The sequence below is a fragment of the Ambystoma mexicanum genome, chromosome 14 (genome assembly GCF_040938575.1).
Source record: "Ambystoma mexicanum isolate Mex_15411 chromosome 14, UKY_AmexF1_1, whole genome shotgun sequence".
Classification (NCBI taxonomy): Eukaryota; Metazoa; Chordata; class Amphibia; order Caudata; family Ambystomatidae; genus Ambystoma; species Ambystoma mexicanum.
The window spans coordinates 206,983,785-207,010,650 of NC_090940.1; the positions used below are offsets into that span (position 1 = coordinate 206,983,785).

General features: G+C 46.3%; 1 protein-coding gene across 1 annotated transcript in view; it reads left to right on the plus strand.

Moving 5' to 3' along the window:
- Window positions 1-26,866, plus strand: part of SNAPC1 (small nuclear RNA activating complex polypeptide 1) — a 438,004-nt gene that overhangs the window by 135,693 nt on the left and 275,445 nt on the right. The window contains exon 4 of the mRNA XM_069638930.1: window positions 19,673-19,777. Coding sequence (XP_069495031.1) covers window positions 19,673-19,777 — 105 coding nt within the window. The remainder of the gene's footprint in view (window positions 1-19,672; window positions 19,778-26,866) is intronic.

Consider the following 26,866-nt stretch of genomic DNA (forward strand, 5'->3'; position numbering starts at 1 on the left):
GAAGTATCTTTCTATCCTTAAGAACTGTAGTTACTTACGGATATAGAAAAATAATCTTGAAGGACCCTTGGGATCCCCAGAAACACTGCCAATAAGAAGCTGTGTGCTGCAGTCCTAAAAAGAGTTACCGTTTAAGAGCTATGAAGCAGACAGACTCCATAGTACAGGTGAATAGAAAGAGTTCCAAAAGACAGAGCCCACAAGAATGAATAAGTGGAAAAAGGGTCTACTCATTCAGGATTGAAAGGAAAAGGTCCCGTAGTCCAGCAAAACGTGCTGGGGGGGGGGGGGGTCTCACTAGGAGAGGGGACCAAGCACCAAACAAATTTCCCATATCTACAACTCTTAATATCAGTCTGCCCTACTCATGGAACCTTGGTAGAGTGGCAGAACAGTCAGGCTTATCATAAGAGGAAGATGTGAGCTGTAGGCAGGGCTTTAAGTGGGCCGGGGCCTGCAGGGGTCGAGCCCCGGCAGTCTCCGAAATTTCGTTTTGAGGCGGGGCCCTGCCGGGGCCCAGTAATCTCCCCTGACAGCCCCGGCCACTAAACGAAAAGGCATTTTTTTCTACAGCCTGAAGCTCTCGCTCGTGTGCGAGAGCTTCAGGCTACAGAGAAAAATGCCTTTGAGCCATAATGGTGGCGCCGCACCTGCGAGGCATCCCTTTAATCAAGAGATTCCCGTCGGCCGGCGCCACCATTATGGAGAAACGTGAGGCCGCTGGAAGCAGAGGCCTTGCTTTCTAAATACTGGAGCTCCCGCGGATTCGCGGGAGTTTCAGTATTTAGGAAAAAGGCCTCTGATTCCAGTGGCCTCACCCTTTTAGCCTTAATGGTGGTGCTGCCCCTCCCCAGCTGGCGAGGGGCAGCACCACCATTAAGGCTGAATAGGCAGGCGCTGTCCCCTGCCAGGAAAGCCTACACAAAATAAATGCAGAGATCAGCATCCTCTCCCCCATAGGGGAGAGGGTGCTAATCTCTACAAAAGGCTGCCTGGCAGGGGTGGCAGTAGCCCATTGAGCCGGGGCTCGTCAAAGGGGCGTGGCCTAACGGGCCATCAAGACCCCCGCTGTTAGGCCACGCCCCCTCGATGAGCCCCGGCTCGATTTGTAGTGCCACTTAAGGCACTGGCTGTAGGTAAGTAAACTGAACCTAGTTAGTAATGCACATCAAAGAAAGACTTGCACATAAACTTACATTAAAATATAGGTGTTTTAAATAAACACAAGATATGCTTTAAAATACTTGGTACACTTAAACAAAACACTTAGGAATACTTTGCAATACTTTTCAAAGGCCACTGCTTAGTTTGTAGTTGCTCAAGGTTACATTTGTTACAGCTTTTTGACAGTAATGACAGTTCTTTCGTATTATCGGTAATAACGTGCACTTGCAAATCTTCACATAAATAAGGTAAAGACATTTACTCTGCAAACACACAAGATACTGACTTTAGGAAGGAAAATAGTTGGTTAGTGTAATATTAGCAAGGCTGAAGGTTATAGAGGCAGTTTGTTCGAACAGCAAGGCTTTTAAGGTCCAAAATGCAATCCTAGCTAAAGGATTTCGGAGAGGGCGCAAAGTCTTGACAAGCAGCAGAATATGAAATGTTCCTTTGGATACTTTCTTGTCTTTAGGATGCTAGAGGATAGAACCAACATCAGAGACCCTGTTAAAGGACTCTGTAAGGGGACAAAAGCAGCAGCTTGAGTCTGACGTAAGAGGGGGTTGCCCCGGATACCTCTACTCGCACTCCAACGCTCTGGAGCGACTTTTTGAATGAAGGTAAGCAATACCTTTCCCCCCTGCCCCCCAACAGTACCTTTTGGTTTGAAGAAATGTTTGTGGCTGGATTCTCCTCGATGTGATAGCTCAGGACCCGACCTCCGGATTCCTTGGTCTGGTGACAAAAGGCATCTCTCAGAAGCAGTCTTGAGGGAGGACATCTGGTACGGATTTCAGCGACTTCTCTGGTCACTCTGCTGTTTTGGCACCTTTTCTGCAGCACCACCAAAGGACGCGATTCACCCGGTCAATCTTCTAATGTTCCTGAAGTCCTGCACTCTGGTGACGGTACTTGGTCGGATTGTATCTCTGGAGGTTCACCTGGAGCTCGGATTCAGCCTTTGCACAACGATGCACTTTAATTGGGTCAGAGGTTCCTGGTATTGGGGTAACGCAGCTCTAGAAAGTCACAGGACCTCGGGAGATGGCCCTGATGAAAGTTGGTCTTGGGACTGGCTGTACCCACCAGTCAAAGGGAAGCAGTCCTCCTCTGCGGAGTTCCTCTGTCGCATCGAAAACGGGGTCCGGACAGCAGTGGTTGCTTCAGGGTATTGCAAAGGGTCTACAAGTGTCTCTGGTCGTCGTCTTCGGTTAATTCAGTTTCCAGTGGTCAACTTACCTTTCACCTCAGGAACCTCACCTTTTTATTTAGTTTCAGCACACACTTCTCTCCCTCAGCAGTTTACAGAAAGGGGTGGGTGGCTGTCCAATCGGGCCATCCAAACCCCCAGTGTTGAGCTGGTTCCATTCAGGCACTCGGGCAGACAAAGAGCAGGGGAGTGAACTCCCTTCCCCCACCACTTCTTGTCTGGCCAGACACACTGGAGCCTAGACTAGGACACTAATGCGTTGCCGCCAAAGGCAAAACACAGACACGGACCTCCCCCTCCTAGAATAGCAGAAGAAGGGCTAACCAAGGACAGCCATGCTCGAAATGGCTAAAAAAGAAAGAAGCCCCCAAGTTACTAGTTAGGTGCCCCTCTGGTGCATAATCAGGGCTATGGACCTGGCCTGCAGTGAGAAATAGCACCGTAGTCGGCAGAACACGTCCACTGCCACCAGCCATAACTAGAAGGTTGTCTCTGTGACGAGAAAGTCACAGGAGCAGAGAGAAGGGGGATACAAAGTATCCCCTAGGCACGCCATATAAGGTGGTGTGTGCTCTCAGAATAAAACGTTTTTGGAGAGATACTAAGTTACTTAAGAACAGCAGAAAGTAAGGATACATGAAGAATCTCAAAGGAGAACCCAAAGGGTTCCCAGCAACACTGCCCATAAGGAGCCATGTGCTGCAAAGGTAAAATCCAGATGCCTTAAAAGAGATATTGAGGAAAGAAGACTCCATAGAAAAGATAAAACGCAGAGAACAGAGTTCCAAAAGCAGAGCACATAAGAATGAATGAATGAATGGAAAAAGGCTCCACTCGTTCAGGGTGTAAGCAAAAAAAAGTAAGCAAAAAAATCGAGGTCCAGCAAAAGTACTGAGGGGGGTCTCAGTAGGAGAGGGGATGAAGCATAAAAATGTTCTCTCCCTAACCGTAGTGCCTCACGTCCCTAGCCTCATAGGAAAGGGCTCCCCTCTGGGGAGAAGTGACGAGACAGAAGGATCTCCCTCTGCCTGTCTCTCTGCTGGTAATGAATGAAAAGATTGAATCAAAAATGCCAAATGCACGTTTAGTGTGCATTAGGCATAGCAGATTAGATATTTTGCCCATAATACCCAACAGAGGAACGTGGGTTGCAGGGGTGTCCCCTGCTCCCCCAGTTCCGTATTATGGACTGCAGGGTTTGCGGCGGTGTCCCCCGCATACATTAAAGGCAGTGTGGGGGACAAACAGGCGAAATCCCAAAAGCTCCAAATGACAAAATATGGGCAAGTGGGCTCCGTGATTTTGCAATTCGATCTTTTTAGATGTTGGTTTTTAACGTACAGCCCTCTCTGCTTACTTCATTTCCCTTGTGCCTGTCTTTCCTGTGCTAGAACTCCTTCTAGGGCCAATGTCTGGTCTGATTCGCCAGTTTTCCCCCACCCCAACACCCTTTTTCATTACCTGCTTGCTGTTGTGTAGTCTGGCTTCACTTCTTACTTGGTCAGTATCTCTTTCAGTGTGCTGTTATGTTCTCTTCTGCCTCTACTGCTCTGTCATTTGTCGGCAATCTTGGCTTCGTCTTCGCTGTTGGATGTTGGTTTAGCAGCTTCCCTCCTGTTCTTGGTCATCGTGCCTTTCCCTTCACCTCAATGCAAGCACACTCATACACACACATCTCCTTCTGGAGTCTGGAAGTTCCCTGTGGTTCATGGACGTGGACCTGTGGTAACTGACCTAGACAACAGATGCACGTTTTCTTTTGCCCAATTTCCCTAGGATATCTGCAATTACACAATGTTCTTATCTTGCCATTTTCTCATTCAATACACTTTAAAATCAATACAAAATGCATAGTCCTTTCTGGTTTCCAAAGTTGACTGGCCTGCTCCAGCGGTCTGGAGTGAGTACTGTGTCGAATGGAGGGAATTCATCCCTTCTCCCCAGGCGGGAGCCCCCTGCTGTGTGGCAAGGGATGTGCGCCTCCTCCACAATGCCCTCCCTAGGCGTTTAGGCAAGTGGAACCTCACTGGGAAAGACTCCCACTTTGGGGGACAAGGACTCCTGTTCCGACGAGGAACTCGCTAGAACACCTAGCAACAATAACTCTTCAGATGTTTCTTATAAATATTGATGTGAAGAAAATATCTGGAAACTGTGAATATTCCTTTAACAAATTCTTATCGACTGAAATAGAGAGGCCCTGTGGAGGAGAAGAGAAGCCATATGACACAATGCTGGGGAGGTCCCGTGGCTACATAGTGTATGAAGGGGGAGGAGCCTGGATAACTTGCAGAGAACCCTGCGAGTAATAAAATTGCTCACATGCCAGCACGGAGCAGAGGCTGGCCACTCGATTTCCCGAATGAGCAAGGGAACGGGACACAGAGGTGTGCAGTGTCTCGCATTGATGCGAAGAAGAGAACCGAAGCTGTACATGCAGTGTCCCAGAAGTAAAAAAACTAATGAGCTGGAATGTGTTGGTGTGACCACATTAAAGCTGTGGTCGATCTGCGGTTCCTTAAATTACGCTGATACTGCTGAAGCAGAATGGAATGAACTGGTAACAAGAGAGATCGGAGAACCTGCAAATACAGAAACGTGAAGGAAATCTCCAAGGCCAACCCGAAGAATCAAAGAGTAGCAGAGAGGAGAACTGAAACCCCGGTAATGTTTTTCCTACCCATCACAGGCAACTGGGAATACAGAGACACGGGGGGGGGGGCGGAGAAGCCTTCTGGGAATGCCCCCAGTTGTCCCAGTACAGAAAAAGGAACTATAATATTAAAAGCCTGTTAGGGAGAATTTTCAGTTTAGTGCTAAATTCCTCCCACGTTGGAGACCCCCAGCTCTTTTGCTGAAACTTGGGAACTTTGTACTTTTAATTCTGTTTTTTTCTGTTTCTTTTGGTTATGGAGTCTGACAAACTCCATAGGCATCATCTTTTCCATTGTGTCACACAGCACCTTTAGTGCAGTGACACAGGGAAGTGTTCCAGATTTCCCAAAGGTTTAAATACCTACTCTTGTATAAACTACTGTTTCCAAGAGCAGTAAAGGGAAATTTACTTTACTTACATTGCAACTTTCTAGACCCAGCACACACTATTTTACAATAGGGTGCTAGAGGGGTTACTTAGTATCCCCTTTGTCTAGCCTCTCATGTAACATTTTTTATGTTACCCTTTCCTGGATGAATGGCTGGTGGCAGTGCTTTACTTTGGACTACCTTGGTGTGCATTTACTGCGGGCTGCTTTTGCTGCTTTTGTCAAAATGGCCCCGTCTTCTTTTTTTCGCCATTTCTTTGTGGAAAGGTACTTCTTGAGATTTCCTCTGCGTGCCAAACCAGGTTTGGTTCCTTTGTTCGCTTTGCCTTCGGCGGGATTCACGAGTGAAGCCTTCCTCTGGCTCCAGGGTGTCTGGCAGGGGCAGTAAGCGAGGGGGGTACCCAAAACTCCCTGTGCTTAGTCTCCTAGGAGACAGAAATGCACTCTTAGGTGATTGGCCGGCTGGATGTCCGGCAAGGACAGCCCCCTTGCTGGGTGACTGACAGCTAGGCTGATATGAATGGGAGAAACCTGCATAAAAGGTGAGGCTTTTTGGATTGGGAGGCAGAGTCGACCACTGGACGAAGGAATCCGACAAAGAACTTGAAGAAGACGCCTGCTGCAACTCCTGTACCGTTGGTTTGCCCGGTAAAACCCTGCTGCAGTGCTGAAGCTTCAAATTCGCCTCGACCCCTCGAGTTGGTGGGACCAATCAACTCCAAAGTAAGCCACCTGGACATCCTCTCTCGGAGCTAGTTGAAATTCCACTGCAGTTGATGCTGGAACTGAATAGCCAGGGAGGGGGAACACCACTTTGTGTGCGTTACTTTTAAGTTGGCCAAGAGCTCCAGGAAGATCCTCCGGACTCCCATTTAGCAGGACAGACCAGCCTGAGCCACCTCGACAGAGTGCTGGACCCCAGATGCAAGGAAAGCCCATCTCGATAGCCAAGAGTCTGCAGTGTTGCTATTTGCTTAGACGCGAGGAGCTGAAACCGCAAAGTGCCACTGAGTAGAAGTTGGTCCTTTTCTGTCGCCAGTAGTCCCGTTGGAGTGCAGAGTCCTCCAGACGTCTCCCTTTTGTCCCCACGACTGAGGCCCAGGAACACAGGATCTGGAACACAGGATCTGCAGAGCTGCACAGGAACACAGGCCAGCCAAAGCACTTTTCTTCAGACCAAAGGTACTGTACAGTCTAAGAACTTATCTCTTGTTGTGTAACCTCAATTGTTCTCTGCTGAGACCTGTTTTGGTTGCTCTGTAGAGTTGCTAATGGCGCCTTTCCTTCACAAGTCTAAACCGCTTGTGGGCCTACTTTGATTTCTTCTTTTCTACTAAGACTTCTAAACCATTGTACAAGACTTTTACCTACCTCTTAGAAGTGCTTTAGCTCACCTAGACTTTTGCCCAATTGACTTTGGCCTAGGCTGGCTCCTTGAAGGACACTTCTTCCCTCTGACATTGTTTTTAGCCTTCCTTCCAGGAAGGGGTTAAACTTTGCATTGGGGGGGTGGGGGAGGGCGGTTCCAAAAGTATTTGTGAGATCTCTTGTTTTGTTCTAATTGACCTTTTTCTTTGACCTACTCTTAAGTCTGATTATAAATGCCAACAGTAGTATATTAATGTCCAGTGTCTTAGTTAATAAAGTCACCTGAGGGTGTAATAAGTGTCTGTTTGCCACCCCAAAAGGGTACTTAAATATTTAGAAGTATTATGAGTGTGTATTTTGGAGTGTATTTGTGTTACTATTATATTTCCCCTTCCGAAGAAGGTTTACTCAAACTGACTGTTAAATTAATATTTTGTTTAATCAAAAAATCTTGTGTGTAAGAGTTTATTTGAATACTTGTCTCTGTGTAACTCCCCTACAGCTCACATTGACCCCTCTTGAGATGAGCCTGGCTGCTCAATCACACTACCAACCTGTGTAGTGCAGATTTATACCAAAGGTAGGGTTCCTATTGCCAGGAGGTCAGGGTTGTTGTTGTGCACCCAAAGGGTACTGCATACAATCTTGCCTAACAGTTAGAATTCAAAAGGTTACACATCCAAGCTGAAACCAAACATCAGGACATCAAACTCGGGGCAGGATGCTCTTGAAATGAAGAAATTGTCTCTTGAAAATGTTTCTATCCCAGAGTCCTCTAGGTCTTCCAGTCAAGAGACCTTGCATGCCTGAAGAAGCAGTGAGTATGTATGATGTGAAACTTGATATTTTGGATTGGTTGGGTGCTTTTGAATATAACTATGGGATTCAGGGTTTCACAGGGAATCGGTTATTCCTTGGCTTTTGTCTAGGCTCTCCCAGGTTGCAATTGATGCTGTAATGGAGGTGGGGGGGGAACTTGAAAGATCAGAGTATGAAAATGTGAAGCTAGCTTTGATAGCTAGGTTTGGGATAACTCCTTCCCAGTACCTTAAGAGGTTAAGGAGCCTCAAAAAGACTGATGGTACGCCCTTGGGCTACCTGGGTGTGTGAATGTTTGAAAAACTTAGATGGTTGGGTTAAGGGTTACAGAGTGAACTCCTTTGAAGGAATGAGAAATCTATTTTTGTTGGAATCTATTTTTGATGCCTGCTTTCCAGAGCTGAGACAGCACCGGGCTGATTCTAAAGACATTGATCCCAAGAAGCTAGCAAAAGCTGCTGACTTGTGGGTTGCCAACAGGGCCACTCACAAGGATTCTGGGGCCACTCACAAAAAGGATGAGGGGAAGCAGCACAAGGAAGATGACAAAGAGAATTCTAAATCCTCCCACCCAAAAGAGGGCCACAAACAAAAGAAGGGTAAGCCATATTGGAAACCAGGTCAGTTTAGTGAAACCTCTGGTGCCAAACCAGAGGGAGGTCCGCAGAAGCCCCCATTTGTCAAAACATTTGGAAAATGCTATGCGTGTGGGTCAACTGACCATGTGAAAGGGAATCCCAGATGCAAGGGTAAACCTTCGGGGGTCCACACTGCCACTGTAGCCTTCATCCCTGAAGGAGAAGTTCATATGGCAAGTGGAATCTTTCAACTGTTGGCTGAAGACCCCATTGGAGTCTCAGCCAGTGTTTTTAAAAAAAATGTTTTTTTAGTGTTCCTGGCTCTGTGGGAACAGCAGAATGTACATGTGTATAACTCTATTCCAGATAACGCCAAAGAATACTACAAGGACAGTGTACTTGAGAATGGTCAGGAAACCGCTGCCATTAGAGACACTAGGGCCAGCATCACAGTGGTGGATGAAACCTACCTGAGGATGTTGCTACAGCACCAAAAGGCCCCACTAAGCTTGCTGGAGGCCCTCTCAGATGGTTCCAATAGTACCAGCTCTCATCCAGTGCAACACTATGACTGTAAGAATACCTGTCGGTGTACAAAGTGAGGTACCTGGGAGAGTTCTGTTGGGGGAATGACTTAAAAACTCTTGGAGTTGTATTAAGCACCCCCAGGCTGCCCAGTAAAAGGAAGCGAGAGCAGAGGAGGAAGGCCAGAGAGCTCACTTTAAATGACTCTGTGGTAAATTACAGAAGAGGTACCTATAACTCCCAGTCCACAGGAAGAACAGCCTTCTGATTCCTAGAAGAAAGACAAATGGGAAAGCCAAGGTCTCAGGAAACAAGAAAAGTAGCACTCCTGTGCACAAACCCAGGACATCCCCAAGAGGACAGTCGCAAGGTTGCACCAGTGATCCTTCCACCAGCTGAGGCTGAGTGTGAGATCCAACCAGAGGGAGGTCAGCAGAAACCCCCATTCCAGAGAGCATTTGGTAAATGCTACGTCTGTGGGTCAATTGACCATATGAAAGGAGTTCCCAGATGTCAGGGTAAACCTGCATGGGTCAGCACTGCCTCCTTAGCCTTCATCCCTGAGAAGTACAAATGGCTAGTGCCCACTTTTCACCCACTGGCTGAAGAACACTTTGTTGCTCAAGCCAGTGTATCCTTAGAGTGCCTGGGTCTGTGTAAAGATCAGAATATGGATGTGTATGGCTCCATTCCAGACAACTCCAAGGAGTATTATATGGACAGTGTTCTTGTAAATGGCCAGGACACTCCTGCCGTGAGACCCTGGGGCCAGCAGAACAGTTGTGGATGAAAGTTTTTTTCAGGCCTGAGGATGTGGCTATGGCACCCAAAAGTCCCACTAGATTTGCTGGAGGCCCTGTCCAAATGGTTCCAATTCTACCAGCTCTCATTCAGTGTAACAACATAGTGAGGATTCATGTTGGTATTCAGAATGAGGTGCCTGGGAGAGTCCTGTTGGGGAATTACTTAAACTCCAGGAGTAGTGTCCAGTACCCACAGGCCTCCCAGTAAGAGGAAACCGGACCAAACTAAAATGGCTAGAGAGGCCTTAAGAGACCAGAGAGCCTGTGGGACCCTCTACAGAGACCCCCACTGGGAGTCCTTGTGTTAGTAAGTTGACCTATAACCAAGGCAAATCTAAGGCTAGAATATTAGCGAAATGGGAGCCTCAACCATGCTCCATCATTGCCAATCCAGTTGTAAAATCTTTGACCCACTCTGCTTCTGAGGAAGAGGTGGATAGACAAATTGTAGCCCTTTTAGAGGTCTGTGAGAACTGGTAATTCTCAAAGCTGGTGGAAAACCAGGAAAGGTAGGTCCAAGGCTAAACACCTCTAGACTGTTGGATCTTCTGTTGAAGACTCCAGTATAAATCCTATTAGGAAGGAACCGTCTAAGCCAGGTAAAAGGAGATCTCAGAAGAAGTGGGAGCATACACCCTTCTTTCCTACAAACCCCTCCAACCAAGATACCCGAGACCCAACCTGCTCTTGTGTGAGAGATGGTGAGGAACCATGCAGGCCCTTTTATGTCGAAAGGATTCCTTTTTAGGAACCCCTTGAAAAAGCCTATGGTAGGTTCAGAAGTTGTTACAACTTCTGAGAGACTTATCACTCAGATCCCCTATACATTAAATAAGAAACATGTATCCCACAATATTTGTAGGTCATATAGCTTACAAATGAAAACACCTGCTAAGTGCCATAGCAAGGGTTACAAAAGGTTGCTGATGTACCCAGCAGGCCATTTAACCGACTTGCAACAGGAGATCCATCCTGGTGGGGATTAGATCATGTCTTTTAGTCTGGGGGGTGGGCGAGTGTTGGGGAGAAATTTCAGTTTAGTGCTAAATTCCGCCCACCTTGGAGATCTCCAGTTCTTTTGCTGAAACTTTGGGACTGTGTACTTTTAATTCTGTGTTTCCTTTGGTTGTGGAGTCTGACAAACTCCATAGGCATCATCTTGTTTTTTTTTTCCATAACAACATTTTATTGATTTTACAAGATAGTATGTTCCATACAACAATGCAATACATATCAGTTTAAACATTAATTAGTGCCTTATAGTCTCTTGTGAGTTGGGGGGGGTAGGTGAGATGGTGGGAAAGGTTCCTGGTGGTGGCAGTTGGGCGGAAAAGTCCTGAGAGAATGTTCGAGTAGTTCCGGAGTGCTTGGGGCCCGGTCCGGGGTTAGTAAAGGGGGCTGCATTGGAGCCATCTTGTGAGTGGAGGCCTCCCGGTGAGAGTTGGGTATTTGGCTGCATATTCCACGAATGGGTCCCATATATTCAGGGTTCTATTTAGGGAGTCTGAGCGAATTGCTGTGATTTTTTTCGGATACTGCGATCTCCCAGCATTTGGCCCACCATAGGGCGATCGAGGGGCCATTTTTGTCTTTCCATAATCGAGCCATTGCAATCTTTGCAGCTAGTAGTAGGTGGTTGCATAAGCGGGAGGTATGACCTGAAATTGGGAATGCTCCGTCGCCGGATTCGCCCAGCAGGACAATTCCCAGGTCCCAGGGAATTGAGAGACCAGAGATTTCTTTGATGTGTTTCAGCACTTCCTTCCAGTATATCTCTGCCTTTGGGCAGGTCCATACTAGGTGAAAAAGAGATCCGGGGGCTTGGCAGCCACGCCAACATGTGGCTGGAAAATCCGGGTTAGCTTTATGGATTTGGGTAGGTGTGATGTAGTATCTGTAGCACAGTTTATAGCCTCCTTCCTTATTCGTGACGCATTGTGAGCTTTTATGTAATCTGGACCATATTTGCTCCCAGTTTTCTACTGCTGTTTCCCAGCCGATATCCTTTTCCCATTCTGTCATGTATCTTTCTTTCTTTGCTGGGTCCGATCTGTCTAGGAGCCGGTATATGGTGGATATTCTGCCTTTGTTGGTCGGGGATGATAAGGTGAGCTCCAGGGCTGTTGGTTCCCTCGAGCATTTGTCCCGGGTTCTTCTGTGTGCCAACCAGTGCCTAATTTGAGAGTATCAGAATCTTTGTTTTGCATTTCTCGAAGGTAATGGGAGAGCCTTCTTCCAGGAAGTCGTTAGTTTTTGCTAGGCCCCCTGCTATTCAGGCATGGAAGTCCCGTGGTGGGTTTCCCGGCGTGAATTCTGGGTTGTTCCAGACTGGAGACATGGGACCCAGAGAGCTGCGGATTCCCCTTTTCCACACTGTGATTTTCCAGCATTGGGTCGTGATAATTGTGGCTGATAGTGGCCCAGAGTTGCCTTGAGGTTTTAATGATGACAGGTGTGGGAGATCATGTAATGGGACCGGACTCCAGGATTCTTCAATTTGTCGCCACATCGGGGGGGGTCTACTTCCTGAACCCAGGCGAATGCGTGGGATAATTGACCAGCTAGCGAGTATCTGGCTAGGTCAGGGACTCCCACTCCCCCTTGTGGTTTTCCTTTCATCATGATTCGTTTGTTAATCCTGGGCCTCTTTCCCCCCCCATACAAATTCCATTAATTTCTTTTGCAGTGCCCGTATGGCCAGGGAAGGAATCTGTAGTGGCAGAGATGCACATTGGTATAGCCATCTGGGTATCGGGTTCATTTTTACGGCTGAAATTCGTCCGAACCAAGAGATTTCTTGTTTCCACCTTTTGAGATCATTCTGCAGGGCGCTGAGTAATTGTGGGCTGCTATTTGAATACAAACGCAAAGGGTTTTTGGTGATCTGGACTCCGAGGTATTCTATGGCCTCTTTAGCCCAGGGAATCGGTGAGAGTGATGCGAGTGCGGCCTTATCCTAGTGGGATAGATTGATGGATAGTGCTGAGGATTTGGTTAGGTTAACTTTGAATCCCGATAGGGCGCCAAACGCCTCAATCTCCTTCCAAAGTGCCCCTAGGGAAGTTGAGAGGTTTGTCATGGTTAACATCACGTCATCGGCGTAAAGTGCAATTTTATACTCGTGGCTTCCCACCTGAATTCCTTTTATGGCTTCACTTTGTCTGATTCTGGCGGCGAAGGGCTCCATGGACAGAGCAAATACCAGAGGCGAGAGTGGGCAGCCTTGGCTAGTGCCTCTTGTGATGTGGATATGATCGGATCTCGTGCCATTAACTCAGAGTTGTCGTGGGGATTTGATAGTTGGCCATGACCCATGACGTGAAGTTGGGTCCGAAGCCGAGGCGTTGGAGGACCGCATGGATGTATCCCCAATCCACCCGATCAAAGGCTTTGTGGGCATCTAATGAGATTACTGCCATCTTTGTTTTTGATTTGTGAGCGCACTCGATTAGGTTTAGCACTCGCCGAATGTTGTCATGGGTCCCTCTGCCAGGGATAAATCCTGTCTGGTCACGGTCGATAAGGCTTGGAAGAGTCGGGCCCAGTCTTCTGGCAAGCACTTTGGCAAAGATCTTCCCGTCGTTGTTCAGGAGTGATATGGGCCGGTAGGAATCTGGGAGTTGGGGGTCTTTTCTGGGTTTGTGAAGCAGGATCGTAATTGATTCGGCCATGGATTTTGTGACGGTTCTCGTGGATAGGAAAGAATTGAATAAGGCGGATAATTGTGGGGCCAGCAACCTAGCAAATCTTTTATAGAAGTTTGCTGTCAGGCCATCTGGGCCTGGAGCGGAGGGTTTGAGGGCTTTGATGGATTTGATGATTTCTTCCTCTCCAATGGGAGCCTCCAGATGTTCTAGGTGGGAGGGTTGCTGGGTGGCAGCAAACTCATATATTCTGGTAGATCTTCTAGCTTCAGTGGATCGCTGGACATTATAGAAGAGTGGTGTCTCAATAGTGCATTTATTTTATCCGCCTCGGAGAAGAGCAGTTTTCCATTTCCCCCTCGTAATTTGAGTATGTTCCGACTGCGGAGGGCCTTTAGCTTCTGTACTAATATCCTGTTTGCTTTATTCCCTTTGGCATAATAAAACTGCTTTGTATACGCTAAAGACTTAGCAGTCCGGTCGACGCAGTGCATTTCCAGGGCCGTTTTTGCCTTTCTCAGGGCCTGTTCGGTTTTCCTTGAATATTGTGCTTTTAGCTGTGATTCGTGGAGGGATACTTCTTTTTCTAATTTGGCAGTTACTATGTTTGAGATCCTGCGCTGTTCTGAACCGGCCCCTATCAGCACACCCCTGACCACCGCCTTCATTGCATCCCAGATTATACTGATGGGGGATGTTTGCGTGGTGTTCTCTTTAAAGTAGTTAATCATTGAGTCCTCCACTTCGGCCCTTATGCTGATATCTAGAAGGAGTGAGTCATTTAGTTTCCAGTATCTTTGGGGGGGGAGATTTCTGGCCTGAGATGGTTAGGTTCAAGGAGATCGGGGAGTGGTCGGAGATCATGCGTGTGTGGATTTCTGTGTTGTTGACACAAGGGTAAAGGATGCCGGGGATTAAAATTAGGTCAATTCTTGAGTATCCCTTATAGACGTTGGAATAATGTGTGTAGTCTCTTGAGGTGCCGTTTTGTATTCTCCAGGCATCCACGGTATCCGTTTCTTTGAAAAGATTGAGTAAGGCGAGGGCCTGTGTGTGGTCATTGTTCGTGGGAGGAAGAGTTTTGTCTAGCAGTGGGTTTGGGATGGCATTGAAATCTCCGCCGATGAATAGGTGGTCTTCCCGGAATGATAGAATAGTTGGGAGGATGTCCTTTAGGAACTTGCTTTGAGAGGTGTTGGGGCTGTAAATTGATACCAATGTGATGGGGAGTTCTTCGAAGAGGCCTTTGAGTAGTAAGTAACGGCCCTCTGGGTCTCTCCTTATTGTGATATTGGATAGTGGAATTTTGTCGCTGAGAAGAATTGCTACCCCACTTTTCTTTGAACCAGAAGTGGCGAAGAAGGATTGCTTGTATCTCCTGAATTTTATGCGATGTTCATCCTCTGCGAGTAGAGGCGTTTCTTGCAGTAGAACGATATCTCCGGAAAGGTGACCAAGGCGGTGTTCCACCGATCTGCGTTTTCTTGGCGAGTTCATCCCCTGTATATTCCAGGAGAGGAATCTTAACTCGTTTGTATTAGCCATCTCTGGCGGTGTGGTGATGAGTATGTCTAGTGGGGATTGCCCCTGGGCTGACCTGGGAGTTTTGGAAAAGGCCTAATGGAAATACTGAGTTGTGGGTTTGTATTCGAATATTGTTGCATGTTGTGCTGAAGAGTCCTTGGATGACTCTAGAGACGGCTAATGGCCGTGGTGGTGACGGCATTCTTGTAAGTTTCATACTTCTCTGTTTCCTTCCTTCCTTTCCCAACGTTGAACTGGTAGAGGGAACATCTACCTTCTGCCACTGGGGAACTTGTGGCAAAAAATGCGCTCGGTATGGTCAACTGGGCCGCCAAGATAAACCGCGCGGGGGCTCGCCGGGCATCGCACCTTTGTGTAGGTGCATAAGAGTCGCTTACGATAGCTCTTGAAGGGCTGCAGTTGGTCTTGGGTGGACCCTGTGTGTGGAGTCAGTAGGCTCCGGGATCAAGGCACTGTAGTTGCGCGTTCAGCCCCTGTCGCCATCTTTTTTCAATGGGCCTTTGAGTCTGCGCCGTCTAGGCATCATCTTTTACATTGTGTCACACAGCAGCTTTAGTGCAGTGACACAGGGAAGTCTTTCAGATTTCCCAAAGGTTTAAATACCTTCTCTTGGATAAACTACTGTTTCCAAGAGCAGTAAAGTGAAATTGACTTTACTTGCATTGTAACTTTCTAGACTCAGCACACACTATCTTACAATAGGATGCTGGAAGGGTAACTTAGTATCCCCTTTGTCTAGCTTCTCATGTAAAAAGTTTTATGTTACTCTTTCCTCGATGAATGACTGGTGGCAGTGGTTTACTTTTAACTACCGTGGTGTGCATTTACCACGGACTGCATTCGCAGCTGCAGTAAAGCACTCAAGGTTGCCATTTTTGTCAAAATGGCCCTGGTCGTTTTTTTTCATCATTTCTTTGTGGAAAGGTCCTTCTTGAGGTTGACTCCGCATGCCAAACCAGGTTTGGTCCCTTTGTTCGCTTTGCCTTAGGCGGGATTCACAAGTGAAGCCAGCCTCTGGCTCCAGGGTGTCTGGCAGGGGCAGGAGGCAAGGGAGGTGCCCGAAGCTCCCTGCGCTCTGTCTCATAGGAGACAGAAATGCACTCTTAGGTCATTGGCTGGCTGGCTGTCCAGAAAGGAAAGCCACCCTGCTGGGTGACTGACAGCTAAGCTGGAATGAATGGGAGAAACCTGCATAAAAGGCGAGGCTTTTTGGCTTGGAAGGCAGAGTCTACCACTGGACGAAGGAATCCGAAGAAGAACTTTAAGAAGACGCCTGCTGCAACTCCTGGACTGTTGGTTTGCCCGGTGAAGCCCTGCTGCTGTGCTGAAACTTCAAAAATCGTTTCAACTAGAGAAGCCCTGTAAGGACGACTTCTCCCCTTGAGTTGGTGGTACCAATCAACTCCAAAGCCAGCCACCTGGACATCCTCTTGGAGCTGATTGAATTTCCACTGCAGTTGCTGCTGGAACAGATTAGCCAGGGCAAGGAACACCAGATCGTGTGCGTTGCTTTTAAGTTGGCCAAGAGCTCCAGGAAGATCCTCAGAACTCCCAGGAAGCAGGACTGACAGAGCCTGAGCCACCTGAACAGAGTGCTGGACCCCAGATGCAAGGAAAGCCCATCTCGACAGCCAAGAGTCTGCAGCGTTGCTATTTGCTTAGACACGAGGAGCTGAAACCACGAAGTGCCACTGAATAGAAGTTGGGCCTTTTCTGGCGCCGACTGTCCCATTGCAGTGCAGGAGTCCTCCAGATGTCCTCCCTCTTGTCCCCATGATGAGGCCCAGGAAGAAGGAATCTGCAGAACTGTACAGGAACAGAAGCCAGTCAAAGCCCTTTTCTTTTAATCAAAGGCACTAAACAGTCTAAGAGAGCTTACCTCTTGTTGTGTAACTGCACTTGTGCTCAGTTGACTTGTTGTGTTTGTTTCCGTAGAGTTGCTGACAGCTTCTTTACCCCACATGCCTAAACAACATGTGGCGCTACTTTGATTTCTTCTGTTCTACAAAGACTTCTAAAACATTTTGCAAGACTTTTACCTACCTCATGAGAAGTGCTTCAGCTCACCTAGACTTTGCCCAATTGACTTTGGCCTGGCCTACTCTTCTTCCCTCTGACATTGTTTGGTCTTCCTTCCAGGAAGGGGTTAACTAACTTTGCATAAGGGGGGAGGGGGTTCTCTAAAGTACTTACCTGCCTTAAGAATATTTGTGAGATCTCTTGTTTTATCCCAATAACCTTTTCTTTGACATACTCTTAAGTCAGATTTTACATGCTAACAGTAGTATATTAATGTCACCAGTGTCCTAGTTACTAAAGTCCCCCGACTGTAGAAAGTGTCTGTGTGCCATGCCAAAAGGGTACTTAATGATTTAGAAATATTAAGTGTATTTGTGTTACTATTATACTGCCCCTTCTGAAGAAGACGTATCCAAACTCACTGTTAAATAAATTAATAATTGTTTAATCAAGAAACCGTGTGTGTAAGAGTTTATTTAAATACTTCGTCTTGGTCAGCCTATGTATTCAGTCTTTGTGTCCTCCTATCATGGCTATCTTATTTGGTCGTTCGGTATGTTGTGGGGTGTCTTCCTTAAGATCTATCATTTGGTTGTTGCTTGTGTGAGATGGCGTGGCACGCTCCCAGTTGTATACTAATGAGCTTTGTATAATGTGAATGGGTATGTCTATTCCTCCCCCTCTGGTTTCGGAGCTGATGGATGGGTGTTCCCTATTCCCTTGCTATCTATCGTGACAAGGTCTGTTAGAGTTTAGGAGTGGTTTAGGGTCAGGGTGCTATTGATGTTTTGTCCTAGTACTTCCGTCTTGGTTTGCTATGTATTCGGTCTTTAGTGTCCTATTGTGGCTATCTCTCAGTTCGCCGTTCGGTATTTCGTAGAGTGTCTTCCTTAGAATCTTTTCCTAGTTGATTGCTTGGAGTGAGTCGGGAACTGTCTCTTTATTCATCATTGTTTTGGTTTTGTGTGCCCCTGTGGGCGGTCTTATAGTTATGAAGTGAAGAGCCAGGTTTTGAGTAGTTTCCTGAATAGTAGGTGGCTTCTTGTGTGGCATATGTTCTTTGGTATGTCGTTCCAAGTTTTTAGCTCTTGGTGAGAGAAAGAAGATCCTCCAAATTTTCTTTTATTGTAGGGTTTCGGTTCCAGGCGGATGTCGTTGCTTGATCTGAGCGTTCTTTTTGGTTGATGTAGGTGTAATTTGTCTCTTACGCCTTGTTTGTGTACTGCTCTGTGCGCGATGCACATTGTTTTGAATTTTATTTGTTGTTTTATTGGTAGCCAATGTAGTGTTTTTAGCGCAGGTGTGATGTGTTCTCTTTGGGGGAGTTTGAGAAGCAGTCTGGCTGTCGCATTTTGTATACATTGTATTTTCTTTTAGAAGTATTTTCAGGCATACCCAAGTATAGGCTATTGGCGTAGTCAACTCTGGACATGACGAGAGCGATGATGATGATGATGGTGGTGGTGGTTTTGTTGGCAAATGATAGGAACGGTAGGATCCTTTTTTGCTGCTCGCAGGAGAAAGAAGCATTTCTTGAGTAGAGCGTTTACTTGTGGCTCTAGGGTGAGATTAGAGATTTGAGAACAGAATTAAGATTAAAACATAGACCAGCTATGACCATAGAGATTCTTGCATGAGGGTTTATCAATATTTTGCATCTCTATAATCCTGACCCCTCGTTCCCCTCTCTCCATTCTGGGAGATATTCTGGGCTTAACCTGCTCACCCATATTAGGCCATGTTCCCAGTGGCTAGAAGCCACTGGTGAGACTTTTGCCCCCAATTCCCCCCCATCCCCTTCCTCCCACCACACCACCATAGACGTAAAGGGACAGAAAATTCATGTATAAAAGGGTGGGGTGGCAAGGCCCTGTAAAAAGAAAACTAGCAATGGCAATAGTTTGGGCTTTTTTGTAGGCATGGGAAAGACACTTGGCAGGCACAGCCGTAGTGGTATTAACTGGTCATTGATGCTAGCAGGTGCAAAATGTTGCGAGTACCTGGGCATCTAATAGCAGTGCCCGGCAAATGCCTAATACGTATACACAAGCCAAAACTGTTGGCCTTGCTAATGCTTGCTTTTAACATGACTTCGGTGAAGGACGCACATAGTACTTCTAAATCAGACCTGGTTGACATTTTTACTACACCAGTAACTGGTTTACAACTCCAATTAATCCATTATGTTTTAGAAGACTGCTTCACTGTCAGGCACTTCGAGCACAAAGTTTGATGGTAAGAATTGATTAAAGCGAGCTCAAAGAGTTCCCATGAGGAGGTGTTTTGGCTGGGAGGGGCAGAAACTAGGTTGGAATGGCCATAGGGATTAGCATGGCCATTGGCAGTAAATGGGTGGGCAAATGACCAAACCCCTACAAGCTGTGTGTCGCTCATATGCCATTTCTCCCTATCTGTACTCTAATGCAGTAGTTTCCTCTTATCGGTAAAAATTAATGTTGGTTGCAGTGTTCAGCTAATGGCAATACCTAAAACACTGCACACCCCAGTTAATAGCTATTTCACCATTGCCTGTCTGTGATCAATTTAGAGTTTAGTACTGCACAAATATTTATTTTTTAGTTCCCTTTGACACTAACTGATGCATGAGGGAGAGTTTAACACATCTGAAAGTCTGTAAAGCATGAGAGATTTCAAACATGATTGTGGAAAAGGAATAGCATTGGAGAAATTAAGCATATCAGGAGCCAGCTCCAGTAGTTGAAAGCAAGAATTGACTCGTGTTTATATTCCTTCTAGCTTTGGAATAAAAAGAAAAAAAAATGTTTGGGGTACAAGAGTTTCAATGTGTCTGGTATTGAAATTCCTTCAAGATTACAAACATAGACGCTAAGTAGTTTGTGTTATGGCTGATGGACATTGTCCTATTGCTATATTTTCAAAATGGTGCATAGAGTATTTACATGAACACTAATCTGATATTTACATCTTACAGCTGACGTACCGAACAAACCGAAAGACTGTTATGGCTTCAGCTCGAGAAGAATTCAAGGAGTCAAAAGACAGAGTGACTGAGCTTATAACATCTGACGTGTTGGAGGTATGACTTATTACAAATTATTCTGTACATGCCAGTGAACCTAAAATTTAGCATTATGAAGTTACTAATAAATAAAATGTAACTACCCATTCATGAAAGATTTTCAGAACCGTTGCTGGATGGCATAACATCCTCTCTTGCCACATTAGCCTCTAACATTCCATGAATTTTAAACTACATTGACAAAACTGCAAAATTCTCCTAAGTACTTTGGGTTTAAACCCATTAATACCAAAGGTTTCACAACTGCCTCTCCAGCTATCCTGCAAACGGCCACCTCCCTCTTATTTTACATACCCAGGTGCACCAAGGCGAACATAAATGGCAGAAGGGTGCTGTATAAGAACTTATATTACATCACAGTACATTACATTATCATACTTTTACCTTCTATGTATCGCAAAGTGGAAAGAATGGCAGGGACTGCAAAGGATTAAAAATGAAAACCCTTCATTTGTATTTCCAATTATTTTTTGCAGCCAGTGGTGGGAAGAGGATGCAAGGAGGGGGGAAGGCAAGCGCCCGGTGTTTCACCCTTTACCAGGAGTTTATCAAGTTATACATCAGACAAGATCAACTATGATTATACATTTACTATGTGCTGCTCTCGTTAAAGAGAACTCTGAGGAGTCAGGAATGAAACTCTGACACAAATTTGCCATGTTCTTGTTTAAAGACTTTTATGAAAAGAAAAGGGGTAGGGAAAATGCCTTTCTGACCCTGCTCTAAGAGGAATTTCCCTACCTAAACAAAAACTAAGGATCTGGGGGTGTCAGACTGTCCGAAACAATACTGTCCTGTGTCCAAGGTAATATTCTGACCCTCACACTTGTTAGGAAAGATTGTATGCAGTACCCTTAGGGTGCACTACAACAGCCCTGACCTTCTGGCACTAGTAACCCAACCTTTGGTACAAGTCTGTACTACACAGGTTGGTAGTGTGGACGAGTTGCCAGGCTTATCTCAAGAGGGGTCAATGTCAGCTGTAGGGGAGTTACACAGAGGTTCACAGTGACAAGTATTCAAGCAGACACTTACACACAGGGTTTCTTGATAAAACAATTATTAATTTATTTACCATTCAGTTAATATAAGCCTTCTTCAGAAAGGAGCACTGGAAAACAGCACACAAATATACTTCAAAATTACACAACCTCTTAGTTCAGAATCAGTAAATACCTATTTGGGATGGCTTACAGCACAGGCTTGCACCCTCCGGTGACTTCAATTGCTAGGGTGCTGTTGATATTCATGTATTACTGTTGGCATTAAGAATTAGTGAAGAGCAAGTAAAAAGGGAAAGATTATTAGAGCAAACAAGATACCACAAATATTTTTTAAGCAGGCAAATACTTTCAGATCCCCCAATAAGAGACATTCAGTCGAGGCTAAACCAAAGTCAATGGGCAAGAGTCTATATGGGCTGAACCACTTCTTTGAAGATGGGTAGATAAGTCTTTGCACAATGTTTCAGAAGTCTTTGAAGAAAGATGAATCAATGTAGGGTGACAAGCTGTTAGACTTGTGAGTAGTAGAAGATGCAAGCAACTCTACAGCAAGAGGTAAATTATCTTAGACTTTGTACAGTACCTTTTAAAATGAGGAAAAGATGCAGCAGATGACGCCTGTTCCTGTGCAGCTCTGCAGATCACACTGTTCCTGGGCCTCAGTTGTGGGGACAAGAGGGAGGACGTCGGGGTACTCCTGCACTGGGACGGTCAAAACTTGCAACCGGCAAATTTCACTTTCAGTGGCTGTTCAGTGTTTCGGCTCCTCGCGTCTACCGCAAATAGCAACACCATGGTTCCTGGCTGTCGAAATTTACTTTCCTTGCTTCTTGCGTCCCACACTCTGAGGGGGGCGCAGGCTCGGTCAGTCCTGCTTCCTGGGAGTGCGGAGGATCTTCCTGGAGCTCTTGGCCAACTTAAAAGCAACTGGTATTCCTCTCCCTGGCTCTACAGTTTCCAGCAGCAACTCTGTGGCAATTCAACCAGCTCCGAGATGGATGTCCAAGTGGCTTAATTTGGTGGTGTTTGGTTCCACCAACTCAAGGGGAGAACCCGTCCTTGCAGGGGCTTCTCCGTTGATGCGATCTTGGTGTTTTGGCACTGCAGCAGGGCTTCTCCGGGCAAACCAACGTTCCAGGAGTTGTAGCAGGCGTCCTCTTCAAGTTCTTCTTCGGTTCCTTCGTTCAGTGGTCGACTATGCCTTCCAAGCCGAAAGACTCGCCTTTTATGCAGTTCTCTCCCTTTCATTCCAGCCTAGCTGTCAATCACCCAGCAGGGTGGCTGTCCTTGCCGGACAGTCAGCCAGCCAATCATCGCGGAGTGCATTTGGGTCTCCTATGAGACTAAGCACAGGGAGTTTCGGGCACCTCCCTCACTTCCTGCCTACCCCAGACACCCTGGAGCCAGAGGCGTGCTTCACTCGTGAATCCTGCTAAAGGCAAAATGAACAAAGGGACCAAACCCGGTTTGGTGCGCATAGTGAATCTCAAGAACGACCTTTCCACAAAGGAATGGCGAAAAAAGAACGGGGTCATTTTGATAAAAATGGCACCCTTGGGTAATTTACTGCAGCTGCGAACGCAGCCCGTGGTAAATGCACACCACGGTAGTAAAAATGAAACCACTGCCACCAGCCATTCAGTGAGTAGAGGGTAACATAAAAAGCTTACCTGAGAAGCTAAACAAAGGGGATACTAGGTAACCCCTCCAGCACCCTATTGTAAGATAGTGTGCTGGCTCTAGAAAATTACACATGTAAGTAAAGTCAATTTCACTTTACTGCTCTGGGAAACAGTAGTTTATCCCAGAGAAAGTATTTAAACCTGGGGAAATCTAAGAGACTTCCCTGTGTCACTGCACTAAAGGTGCTATGTGACACAATGTAAAAGATGATGCCTATGGAGTTTGTCAGACTCCACAACCAAAATAAATCACATTAAAATACATGAGTGGGGAAAAAAGGGCTCGCCCTCTCCAGGTAAAAAAAAAACAAGTCCTAAAAATCCAGCAAAGTGGCTGGGGGTCTCAATTGCCACATTTCTGAGAGTTCTCCCTAACACTAAAACTAAACTCTAAACTGAAAAGGGAAATGTCTTCACCTTTGGGAGGTTTTGAAAAGTGTTCACAAAATAAAAATAAAGGTTTCCAACACAAAGGTTCTTTGAGGATAAGGAGTCTCTGCTCCAGACGTTGGTTCCCTTTCCCCAAATTCCTCTTTGGTGTTTGAAGTTTCACATATAACAGTTCCTTTATGCCTCTTGTGGCCCATAACAATGTTGACATATAAACCTGTTTGATTTTTGCACACCTGGTATGCTTTCGTTCTTGGTTCATACAATTCCTTTTCTAGTCCGGATCTTCCTCCTCAGGACCTCTTTATCTCAGTTGTTATTGCCTGGTGTGACTGCCTGCTCTCCTGCCACGGCTTCCTGTACACTCGCACTCGTTATCACACAGGCTCTTTGCCCTTCTCCAAAGTTGCACATGTACTTTGTCTCTCACAATGTCCTTCGTGTGTATTATCCGTTACGGGCTGCTGCTGTATTTGCATATTCATGTGTTTCATTAATTCGTTCTTTCTCTCTCGGTTGCTAGTACATTTACTTCGGTATGGCTGCCAATATGCTCCGGGGTCCCCACTGCCACTGGGCAGACTCGCCAGAGTTGCAGAGTTCTCCCGCAGTCACCCTGAGAAGCTTCTATCGATTTTCTTCTCGCGCCAGCTTCCTCCAGGTTTCTTCTGCTCTCGTGAGTTTCCTTCCACACGTCTGCTTCGCGCTGGGCTCTGGTAAGAAACGTGTTGCTCGCAATCACCTTTGAATGCTCAGGGGTCCCTCGCCGGCTCCTGACGTTCCGGCAGCGTGTCCTTTCTTCAACGCAGCTTCTACTTTCTTTGATGGCGAGCTTCCTGGCTCCACCAAGCCAGTAATCGCCTTTCGGGTTTTTGCAACCTTATGGTGTTGGGGCAGTTTTCCTAAAGTCCACTTGGAGGCAAGACTCTATAGAACTATCCCTTGGTATACAGCTCCCCAGCTCTTCGTATAAGCCTGTACTCCCCAAAGGATTTGGTAGAAGGGCAGAGCAGCTTATCTTATGAGGAGGATGTGAGCGATCAGTCAGTCATATGTTTTATTCAGCATTAAGCCATCAGCACAAAATAAACGAATGCAATACAGAACATCCAATTTATATTAAAAAAGAGGCACATAAAAGCTTAATAAAAAGAAATAAAAGAAACCAAGCAGGTCAAAAAATTCCCACTTAACCAAGCTCAATATATACATTTTACCACAAAGTATACATCATTAATCAGTACAGTAGATTTGCACAGTATAATGGCATCCATGACATGGGTAACACCGGCTTTTTTAATGAGTGGCATTAAATACGCTCCTCTCAAATCTTTGTATGCATCACAAAAAAAACAAGTGAGTCACACTCGCTACATGCACCACAAAGCAAACCTAATTGAGTTCCATGTTTCCCAGCCACAGGTACATTTTGCCATCCTGAGAGTACATGTTCTGAAATAGTCTTCTGTAGCTTGTGCCACTTTCAAATACAGAAAATAGGCCCATTCTTCAACCTCGAACAATTGCTAATAAGTGACGTATCCAAAGTTGTTTAACAGTGGATTTCACCTTTTCCTTAGTTCTTGGTAATGGGTCCGCAGGACTCTGCCACATACTAGCAAAGGCCAGTGCTTCCAACTGCCCCTTTACAATGGACCACCCAGGGGAATGAAGAGCCTCCAGGTTAGTTTAATAGATTAAGGAAGGCCTCAAAAACTTTACAAGCTCCGGGACCACCCATAACCGGATCCAGTAAAAAAACTGTTTCCAACCTACCCATGAGACTATTGTCTCAAGGTCCCATTACATCAACAGAGGTGCATTTGGAAAACCTCACGGGAGCTTCAAAAGTCCATAGCTCAGCACCATAGAGGGCTGCAGAAACTGACTGCGTTCGGTAGATGCTGATCGCAGGGGACACAGCCCTTTAGCCATGATCCAAAAAGAAATTCCTCAACCACTATTTCTCCCCAGGATAACCTGTGCTTTGTCTAACTGGACAAGACATTTCCCAATGTTGGTAAATCTAACCCCGAAAGTCATAATAGCAGACCTGTTCAAGGTATGAACCGTCGACCTTCAGGGAGATTGCACAATACCTGGATCACCTTGGCCTGAAGACCAAAACCTTTGTCTTACATATGTTTCGAGTCAACCCTAGTGCCGTGCATTGATTGATAAAACACTCCAAAGATAGCATGATCCCCATTGGAGATGTAGCTAGCAAGACTGCATCATCAGCAAACAACTGCGCCGGGTACACATCGCAGCCCAATTTTGGAGGATCAAACCCATCAACTTGGCACCTCATCAGCAGCTCTATGATTACTTCATTGATGTAAAGGGAGAACAGGAGTGGAGCAAGGACACAGACCTGTCTCGCACCCCTGTACATCCTAAATTTACTTGTGGTTTAACCTCTAAGGCCCCATCTTACCACGGCAGAGTTGCTTGTGTACAGTTCTGTTATTATTCTAACCAACTGTACTGGTACACCCGCTCCGATAAGACCCGCCACAATTGATCTTTTGGTTACCAAATCAAAAGCGGTATGGAGGTAAAATAAAATGCATACACTTTCATCCCATTCAACACTGTATACTATCAAATCAGTGACGATTGAAATAATTGATCTATTGTACTGATCCCAGTTTGAAACCCCAACTGGAGATGAGAAATGAGATTCCGTGAATTCAGTCCAGCATCTGGTTTAGAACCACTTTAGGAAAACAAATTCTGGTAACATCGCGCAGCGAGATAGATGCCTGGTAATTACAGGCCTCCCAGCCCCCTTTCTTGCATACCGGCACTATTTCAGCAGTTCTCCAGGAATCGGGAACTTTATTAAGTTGTACAATTGTTATGCTCACCTGGTATTGTCCCGACCCTCGTCCCGAATCCCCACTGGCAAGCCCATTGGCCAGGTGGGATCGGAACTCTGGTCTCTAAGGCCTGGCATCCACTTCAAAAGTCCTCTTGGGGCCATTCCTGGCGCCTATGGCACCGGGCTCATACACTGTGAAAGACATGTGTTCAGGGAACTACTTTATTGAGGCTTTCAGCCAACATGTCAGCATCCACGTAGCTTGGCTCCTAGGAACCAAACTATGCGGTATAGTGTTTTGGGTGTGGTGGCCTAGGGACTATTTTACCTGGACTACTTTGTTGGGGCTATTTAAACCACACCCGAACAAGACAACCCGCTTCGCGTTACTTTGCAGTCTGCAACGTGACGCTCACTGTGTCCAGCTATACCCACGAGCCTCGGAGAAGCAGAACCTGCAAGGAGACCAAAGGAACACTGTTAGCAGCAGCATATTACCTGCAATCTTCATCTTTATCCACTCCCAGCTCCTTTAAACAGCTTCCTCGGATCCGCACGCCTCCCGGACCGAAAGACCTGAAAGAGGAAGGTAAAGACAACATTAAAGAAGGCATTAGAGACATTGTAAAACAACGAACTGCTCAAAAGGCTTACCTGGCTGGTCGCCTCTCGGCTGGCATTGCTCCGGAAATTCCACACACGCTGGGAGAACACTGCGACCTATGAAAAAAGAAGGAAAACAGGTTAGCAAAGGCAAGACATCGCAGTGCTGCGCATAGCGCTTACTTACCGCATCACAGCTCTCATTACACGCCATCATTGACCGGCGAGGCTCAACAAAGTCAGTTCGCCACGCTGAAGCTCTGCATATCTATGGGAGAAAAGAGACATTACTAAACAAAAAGTCATGCAGGAATAACAACTATACGAAAAAACAGCAAGGACGGAGAGCACGCCTAATTCTACAACAAGGTGAGGAGAGGGCCCAAAGGGGCTGAAATCATACGGGGTGGAGGGAGGATACTTGCCTCGATCGGCCAGTCTTGAACACAACCCTCCTGTATTTTCAGGTGGAACCTTCCCCGCAGACATCTGGAAACCACTGAAGTATACCAGCGAGCAGCCAGCCCGGCTGGGTGGCGTCCCCGTGGATACCAGGTGAGCGTATCCATGGGGGCACCACACG